This window comes from Mustela lutreola, chromosome 1 (assembly GCF_030435805.1).
Source record: "Mustela lutreola isolate mMusLut2 chromosome 1, mMusLut2.pri, whole genome shotgun sequence".
Classification (NCBI taxonomy): Eukaryota; Metazoa; Chordata; class Mammalia; order Carnivora; family Mustelidae; genus Mustela; species Mustela lutreola.
In genome coordinates this window covers 5,907,243-5,916,424 of record NC_081290.1, presented here as the reverse complement: position 1 = coordinate 5,916,424, position 9,182 = coordinate 5,907,243, and the positions used below count along the sequence as shown (strand labels likewise).

Sequence of the window (9,182 nt, the reverse complement as noted above, 5' to 3'; positions counted from 1 at the left end):
GAGGAGGAAGCAGGCTCACCACTGAGCAGAGAGCCTGATGTGGGACTCGACCCTAGGACCCTGAGATCATGACCTAAGCCGAAGGCAGCGGCTTAACCCACTGAGCCACCCAGGTGCCCCAACGTCAATGATTTTTAATCCATTTCAGTGAGACTTTATTTTGACCAAGTTAGTGGGATTCTGATAAAGTTTACTGCGTAGCTGAATGAGATATTTAAATTTTCAAATGATGGTGGCTTCACACAGCCACACACTCAACTCCCCATAAACCTCCCCTCCTTAGAGCTTTGCCTGGGTTTTTAGTTCCAGGCCAGAACAGAGCTGCTAATTTGGTAAGTGTTAGTTTATGTGACTTCAATTAGATATAATTGTTTAATGACACATCATAATAGCTAATGATCATTACACACGAGGGGTAGTTAAGTAGATGTTTTCATCAGAAATGAGAAATGCAAGCGTCTTTTTAATGTAAGAGTATAAGGAAAAATGTTTGATTAGCAAATCTTGTTCTTGTAGAATCTTTTTAATCAACTAGAGGACTTTTTTGTCTTCAGCATCGATGGAAATTTAAAGTGAACAGTATATTGTAAATGGTGTTTAAAATAGTTAACAGCTAACTTACTCAAGATTTGCTATGTGCCAGGTATTTTCTAAGGGTTTTGTATTAATTTACTTGATCACCCCCAAAAAACCCAAAACCCCAAACCCAAACCCAAACCCAAAACCAAACCATCTTAAAAACGAGAAAACTGAAGTTGAAGGTCTTGTCCAAGCCAGGACAGGAACCCGAGGCAACCTAGCTTCATTGTCATGAGGTTTAAGTACTACACTTTCCTATGCATTCATTACACATTTTTAATCTTTTGCTTGATGTGAACAAGTATGGACTCTGCCATAAGTGAACACATATGGACTCTGCCATGCTACCCAGCCTGTAGGGAGTTTTACACTCTTAGCGTCACCAGGAACCTAGACCCTCATCATAGTAATGAAATGGTGTAAGCACTGGACCAGGGCATTATACAGACGGAAGAAAATTGAGCCTGTTGGATCTTACCTAATTCTTTCTAATTCTTATCAACCACATCTGTGTCTCCAACTAGAATTTGCTTTGCTCGTTGCAGACTGCCGGTCTAATCCACCTTATCCAGATGCTCGAGTCAACATTCCTAATAGTTCCAATATGAAACCGAGACACCATAATAAACCAATCTCTGCTTCTCGCTTGTCTCCCTTACTACGCAAGAATGGCTCACGTCAGCCTACATCTGTCATTCCCGGCAGTCAGCTGTCAATGATTCCCCTCTGCCTGGGTCAGTGGTTCGCAAACTTGTGCGGGTTTTTACTGTGGTGATGGTTGTGAAAATACTAAAAACCACAGAACCGTTGTGTATTAAATAGGTCAGTTGTAGGGTATGTGAATTGTATCTCAATAGTATTTCTACAAATTTACAATCAAAAGCATCTGGAAATCTTGGCATACTATGTGTAACATCCTGAAATGCTGAACCATAAGCAATTTTATGAGTAGGAAATAAGAGTGTGGTATATACCATATATATTTGCTAGATTGAAATTCACTACTTTACAACTCTGTCTACAAAAAAGGCAAATGGTTGAGTTACAATTATCAACAGCTTCTGATGTTGCCTTTCATGGTAAATTGCCATTTTTACATTATTGTATTGCCTTCCACTACTTCCTAGCAAAGAAGCATTAACACCACTGAAGATGTAAGAAAAATGTGAAAGGGAAACTTGTAAACTGACTACATCCTGTGTACTACATTGAAATCTATTTTTATCTTCATATTAAGGCTTTAGGAAAGCATCTATACTTGCCGTAAGACTAAGGTTTTCTGGAAGAGTTTTGACAATTCATGGCTTCCAAGAAAATGCCTGTATTTCTTGACCTCGCACAAAAGACTGTTTTTCAACCTGGCCTTGAATTACCTTTCCGTCTTTGTCTCTGTCCACACCACCTCACTTCTGCCACACCACAGTGGCTGTGTGTTCCCCACAGCCCCAAGTGTCCAAGTGTCTCCCAAACACATCCTGAAGCTTATACTCAAATGAATATTCTGGAATATTCTTTCCTACTTTCTCCTCTTGGCCCTTCCAAGCCCACCTAACTTCCATTTTATCTTCTTGATTTCCCTGGTCCGGGAAGGTGCCGTGAAAATGGGAAACATATCTGTCTTACCGGATGTTGAATTTCCAGCTTAAGCACAGAGCCTAGTATAAAGAAATACCCCTTTCTCTGTATTCTCAGAGTCTAGATGCATCTATCCACCTACCTCGTGCTGCTGAAATGATTTCTCAGTGACCCTCCTTCCCCAGTAGACTGTGAGTTCTTGAAGGCAGGAATTGTATCTTTATCACATAGTAATGTGCCATACATATCTGCTAAATTTTGATGAACTGAAAATACACTCTCCAATCTCCAGACATTCAAAGTCTTCAGGAATGGGACGCCTGGGTGGCTCAGTTGGTTAAGCAGCTGCTTTCAGCTCAGGTCATGATCCCAGCGCCCTGGGATCGAGTCCCACATCAGGCTCCTTGCTCAGCAGGGAGCCTGCTTCTCCCTCTGCCTCTGCTTGCCATTCTGTCTGCCTGTGCTTGCTCTCTCCCCCTCTCTCTCTCTGATAAATAAATAGAATCTTTAAAAAAAAAAAAAAAAAGTCTTCAGGAAAAATAAAACATTCAAACAATTTCCTAAAATACCATGTGGCAAAAGCTGTAAGTGAGGTGTGTACACAGCATTATGAGAATTCTGATGTATAATGACAATTCTGACATATAACAAGAATTCTAAATAACCTTGGAGGTTATTTACCCTGGAATCTTCTTAGACACTTGACAGTTGATCTGTCCCTTGAAAAATAAGGGTAAGGTCAGCAGGTAAACAATGAAAAGGATTCTAAGCTGAGGGAATCCGGCACCTAGACAGAAACTGAGAGGGTAGGGCCATTAGCACTCCAACAGGTCTGGTATGGCTTGCGTGTGGGGTTCGTGGCAGGGAGTGGCTGGCAGGAGGCTGGAAAAATAGGCTGGGCCTGCCAGGCCTCCTCACCTGGACTTTATGACATGAGCAAGAGAATGACACAATCAGATTTGTATTTTGCTCTGCTCGAAGCACCTTCTTCTGCCCTGCCCCCTCCCAACATCCATGTTTACCATATGAGAGAGTAGATCAAAGTCATAGGTCTGATGTGTGGACAAAGGCCAAAGCAACCTGAATCCTCATGAGAGTCGATGTGAGACCCACACCGTGTTTTCACCAGTAAACCACCAGTCAACACCAGGGCTATGCAAATCATACGCTGAAGCAGATGTGAAGAATGTGGCAGAACCAATAAAGCTGGTTTCTTTGGAAAGTCAGCAGCATTCACTCAAACATTCCCCACCTCCGTGAAGCCCTCACTGATTTTCACAGCCCGAAGAAATCTCTCCTCTGAAAGTCTCTGCAGCACTTAGTTTTGTGCTTTGGACAGTTTACAAATTTTTTTCTTGCCTTGTGGTTGCTTTGCTCTCATTCCTGGTGTCACCTTTTTTCTCTGTCTCATTTTAAAAGCTTGTGTCTAAAACAAAGCAGCTTTAAGAGACACCTTGGGAGCAAAATAAGGTATAAATGAATCAGCAACAAATCTCATTAGATTTTAAGTTAAGATGAATTGTTAGCTTTTATATTTCAAGAAGGTGAAGTCACTTAGAATTATTTTTCATATCTATCTTGTGTTTGTTTTCTCACAAAACAGATATATTTATTTCAGCAAAATTCTAAGTAAAATTCCAAAGAAAGAAAAATATTTGACACTCACTGAAACACAATGTTGTAAAGAAAAAAGTGAACAATAATCAGCATAAGTACAGCAACTTATAAAGATGGGCTGATAGTTTAATGGGGGAAAATACTCAAAGAAACACACAAATATTGTGAAAATACAACATCACTGCCACAGCACATGAGAACATTCCATAAAAAATTAACAATTTCCGTATGGACATTTACTTTTTCAGTCCTCTTTAAATTTATATTCTGAAATCTTGATATTCTATTGCAGTGTACAGAGTAGCCATTCATTCTCTCATTCCACAGACCAAACACAAGCAATTAAAAGGAACACTTCCTGTTACAGATACAGCGCTTCACGGCTAATATTTAATCTTAATTGGCATAAAGTTGAGTGCAAATAAAATCATACTTTTAGCAGCTGAGAAAATTCCTGGGGGAGAAGCATTCACCTCTTAACCCTTGCTGCTTCCCCAGAATATGAACGGTGGCCCTCCAACCCTACTGAGAAGGACCAACGCTGATTTTGCCATTTGTTACACGGGGAGTTTCCATGAAAGATGGTTTCAGCAACTATGCAAATGAACCAACAGCTTTTACATTTGGAAAGTTTCCCTTAGGTTTCTTTTCTTTTTTTTTTTTTTTTTAAAGCAGGGCCTGAATGTCAGTCACAGCTGGATGGTACCTAACGGCTTCTCTGCCCCTGGAGCCGAGCCCCAAACCAACCACCCGTCATCTCCCACATCAGCCACCGGGGGCTGCATGCAAAGGCAGGCCAGAAGCCAGGGATGAGCAATCTCTTAAATCAAGAGCTCCCCTCCAGTAATAATTGTATTTTCACTGATTTGGGAAGGGCGTGAGGAAAGAAGGAATTGAAAGGGAGGGAAATAAGGGAGAGAGAGGGCAGGGAGGAAGAAAGGAGGAGGGAAGAAAAAGAGGAAAAGGAGAAAGCAGGAGCTACCTGATTTCAAACCTGGTGCTTCCTACTCTCAGCCAAGATTGACGCTCCAAACAAGCAGAAGCGGGAGAGCTACTGGCCAGAAAGGATTTTATCTGAGCTTCATCAATCCCTCAAATTGCCTCTCTTTTTCTTAGACATCTGTTCCCCGTGTAGTCAAGGCCTGGGGTAGCTGCTTTGGAGCACAGTGTGGCTCTGGGTGCCCAGGACTGTGCTGGCGGGAGGGGGGGGGGATACCTCCTGGGTTTGAAGCACCTGCCTCTGCCCCCTGTGTAGGTGTCGCTGGTGCCAAGATGTGGGCTGTCCTTAAGCCTAGATGACCCCTGCGGTCTGGGATGTGCTGACACAAAATCCAGGCAGGTAAACACTAGTTGACCCTCTTACGCGATCTTACCAACCCCTCAGGGATTTTTCTATGGCCCCTGCATTTTCTCACTGAACAGCTCAAGGTGTGGCAGCTGCCTGTTCCAAAGAGGGGAGCACCTCAGTCACTGTACTCTTCTCTTTCCCTTGGACTGGGGAATTTCTCATACTGGTTGGCCAACTTCCATTTGCTGTGCTGATTTTTGAGGAGTGCGGCAAAGGAAGTCTTCCGGGTGATATTTCTAGATATTTCCCGGCTCTTGGCCTTCCTGGTGGGGGAAGAGCTTTGGACTAAAGGATACACCTGGAAAATGGGCCTGCCCCGAGGGGCTTCGAGGAGCTGCCATATCTCCCCAGAGGTATTACTGGCCAGATACTGCCATGGCTTCTTCCCGCTGCTGTCCCGGATGTTCACCCGAGAGGCCAACCTTTGCACTAGCAATTTGATGACCCCCTGGTGACCATGGATGGCTGCAAGGTGCAGAGGGGTGTATCCACAACCGGACTTCACATTGACATCAAGGGTAATCCCTGCTTTCCGGGTGCTGGAGACGAAGTCCTGGAGTGCCCCGAGGTCCCCGTGTTTGGCCATCCAGTGCAAGGCCGTGTACCCCGTCAGGAAGTCTCTGTGCAGAGCCAGCTGCGGGTCCTCCCAAAACAAAGTCAACACCTGAATCCAAGAGCCACTGGCAAGCTTCACAATCCATTCGTGCTCCCTGGCGTCCAGGGGGACCACAGATGACTTGTGCTCAGAAGGTCTGTGCAGGACGGCAGCTGCAGACTCGTCCCCAGCCCGGGCCCAGGGGCTGTGTGGCCGACCCCGCTCAGCAAGAGAGGCCTTAATGCCCACAGGTCTGGGTGTCAGAGCAGCATCCACTCTCAGGCTGGGCCCTGCTCCTGCCTTGGAGGGTCTCCTGGACCGTGGTGGGCGACGGGTCCTTTTCAGCAAGTCCTGCTCAAGATGCTCCTCATCGGAAGAAGACAGTTTGGCTCTCCCTGCCTGAGAGCTCCTCCTGAGGGATCTCCTGAACTTGGGAGCTGGCCAGGGCAAAGACTCCTTGGGGTGGCCTGCAAGGCCGTTAGCCTCCGTCGAGCCCTGCTGAGAGCGGTGACCATCGCCTCTGCTGCCCTGAAGGCTCTTGCTGGGACTTCCCTCCTTGGGAGAAAGGCCTCCCGCTGCATTCCTGCGCTCTCTCCAATCTGGGGTTCCCAGAGCAACCCGCAGCCCCTCTTCGGAACCCCCGGGAGACTCTCTAGGCCCACTGCTGCTCTCCTCGCTGCCGTGGCTTTCTTGGTCCACAAAGCCATCCAGGTCTTGTAGGGACAGCTGACAACGAATACTGCGGAAGACCCCCAGCGGAGGGCTCTCGGGACGGGGCTCCGGGACGACAGGCAGGGCGGGAGGAGACGCAAGCGCGGGATCTCGAGGCACCGAGTCAGGTTCCCGGACCCAGAGGCTCAGCCCCGAGGGTAGCTGGAGGAAGCTGTCCGGCAGCACCGACCAGGCTCGAGTGGGGCCGCGGTCCCGGGCCTCGGGGATCTGGGGGTGTCTGGCCACCCACTCCCAGGTGCGCTGCCGCTGCTGCTGCGGGGTGGAGTCGTGCAGCGAGTCCGGGGCCCACAGCTCCGGCGGGTCTCCGGGGGAAACCGGGCGGGACAGGGGGGCCGGCGGGGAAGCCCGGCTCCCGGCAGCCTCGACAGCTGCAGGAGGCGAGCCGGGCGCTGCGGACCCCGGGCCGCGCTCAGCGGACGCGCCCTCCGGCTGCTGCCCCGGAGCCCCGCGGTCGTCCCGGGCCGGCGGGCCGCGCGCCGGCCGCTCCCCGGCGGGGCTGGGGCCCGGGGCTGCTCCGAGCACGGGCTCGCCCGGCGGCCCCTCCGGGCCGTTCTGCAGGCATTCCCGGCAGCAGCGGCCCCGCGCCTCCGCGGCGGCGCACCTGGCGCCGGGCCCGTGGCCGGAGCCGCCCCCCCGCCCGCCGCCCGCCGGGGCCGCCTCCGGGGCGCGTCCGCCGCCACCTGAGCGCGGGGCCTGCGCGGCGGCCCCCGCGGGCTCCTCCTCCGGCTCCTGCTCGCGCCGCCGCCGCCGCTCTCCCCCGCGCGCGCCTTGCGGGGCGCAGGACGCAGCCCCCCCTGCAGGGGCGGGCGCGGGCGGGTCTCGGGGTCGCTGCAGCTCCTCCTCCCCCACCAGGTCCCGGTACCTCCTCTTGAGCACCACGTACTTGGTGCCGTCGGGGTCCTGGCGCACTGCGGCGACCGAGTTGACGAAGCCCTTGAAGAGCTCGCGGCGGCGCTGCTGCTGGCCGGGGGGCGCGTCGGGGTCCCGCAGGAAGCTCTTGAAGTGGCTCAGCAGGGCGGCGTTGGTCACTCTGCCCCCGGCCTGGCACAGGAAATCCAGCAGGGCCTCCTGGCTCAACTCTCGGGCCATCCCCGCGTCGGCGCGTCCCGGCCCCAGGTGTCGGCGCTTCGCCCTTCCTGCGCTGCCCGCGGCCGGCCGAAACCCCGGCCTGTCGTGTGTCACCTGCGCCCGGGGCGGCGCCACCCGCCTCCATCAGCCGCGGAGGGCGGCGCTGCTCGCGGCCCCCGAGCGCGCCCAGAGCCGCACGGGCTCCCCGGGAAGAGGCCCCCCCGGGTCGGGCCCCCCCGCACGCAGCCCGGGCGGCAGAGGGCGGCTCCGCGGGCCTCCCGCCGCCGCTCCCCGCAGCGAAAGTTGCCGCGATAGGTCGGAGCCGGCTTCACCTGCGCGCTGGCGACGCCTCCCCGGCTCGGGGGGAAGGGCCCGGCCCGCCTCCGCCTGTCCTTCCGCCCTCTGAGGTCTGCCCTGCCCCGCCAGCCCGGCCGAGTCGCGCGGCTGCGGGCCGGGGGCGCGCGGGGGGCGAGGGGCCCGCGAGCCGGAGCCCGCAGCGACCGGCTGAGCCGAACGCGCAGCCCCCGGGGCGGGGCAGACCCGGCAGGTGAGCGACCGGCCGCTGCCGGGGGTCTCGGCACGGAGCAAGCGAAGGCGTGGACGGCCCGCGCCGGCCTCTCCGTGTGCGTAAGTCCTGGCGACAGCCGCTGGCGGGGAAGGTGCGAGTCCGCGGGCCTCTGCGGTCCCCGGAAAGGTGCCTTTCTGACCGCTCCGGGCTGGGAACTTCGGATTCCCTAAGGCCGTGCCGAGGTCGGGGGACTCGGTGTGCGCCCCCGACAAGCCCTTCTTCATCCCCACTGGCCGCGGGGCCGGTCCTCAGGCCCGGGCTGCAGAGAGCCAAATGCACCCAAGTGTGTACCGAGAAGAGAAATGAACTCTGCAAGTTACCGGTTGGCTTCGGCCTTTCTTCTTCCTAGCGATGGTCTCCCGTTACGGAGAAACCGGGTTGACAGCTGATGGCCCAGCAGCTTTAAAGGAACAGGAATCGTGCGGTGAAGGTGTTTGTTTCCTCCAGAGTCTGTGAGCAGAAGAGTTTTGGCAGGGTCCCCTCTGTGTTGGCTTGAGTAGTGGTGTCTCCTCTCTCCGAATGTGAGGTTCCCCCCCCCCCCCAATCTCCACCTCACCCCCATCCCCGCACCTTGGAACTGGTGAGAATATTGCAGTCTTGCCTGGTTTGACTCCACTGCTCCAAACCTGCTAATGGCCGCTTGATTCTCTTCCATTGGGAGTTTGGAAACTTCCTAATTCCGAGTCCATGTGTAGCCCAGAGCGGTCTTTGGGAAAAGCAGCACTTTTCCTAATGGCTGCTTTCCCCTTTCAGCTGATCTGTCCACTTCTAGGTCCGGCCCTTTCTTTAGTTGAGGTCTTTGAGTTGAGATCCTGTTTGACAGTCCTGTTTCCATGCCCAAGGTTCTTTCATGTTTTGTCTCTTAACCTTTCTGGTTCCATGCCCTCCCCCAGGCTACCTTCCCTATGGTGAAGTCTCCATTTCCTCCTGCTCTGTCCTAGCACTTACCTCTCCTGCACGGCCTCCTTATCTTTTCCCCCTTTCCCTTCTGCTCTACTATGTTTGGTTGTTTCATGAGTCCCTGTCCTATGTGCTAAGAGAGGTTATTGAAAGTACGTTGGCCTGACAGTTGTCAACAAAGACCAAGACCAACCTTAGTG

General features: G+C 52.7%; 1 protein-coding gene across 1 annotated transcript; it reads right to left on the bottom strand.

Annotated features, from left to right (window-relative positions):
* Positions 1 to 3,867: 3,867 nt before the first annotated feature.
* Positions 3,868 to 7,695, bottom strand: SOWAHB (sosondowah ankyrin repeat domain family member B). The gene has a single exon (XM_059158839.1). It carries the CDS (start codon positions 7,533 to 7,535, stop codon positions 5,235 to 5,237), a length of 2,301 nt encoding a protein of 766 aa, XP_059014822.1. The 5' UTR covers positions 7,536 to 7,695; the 3' UTR covers positions 3,868 to 5,234.
* Between the last annotated feature and the right edge of the window lie 1,487 nt (positions 7,696 to 9,182).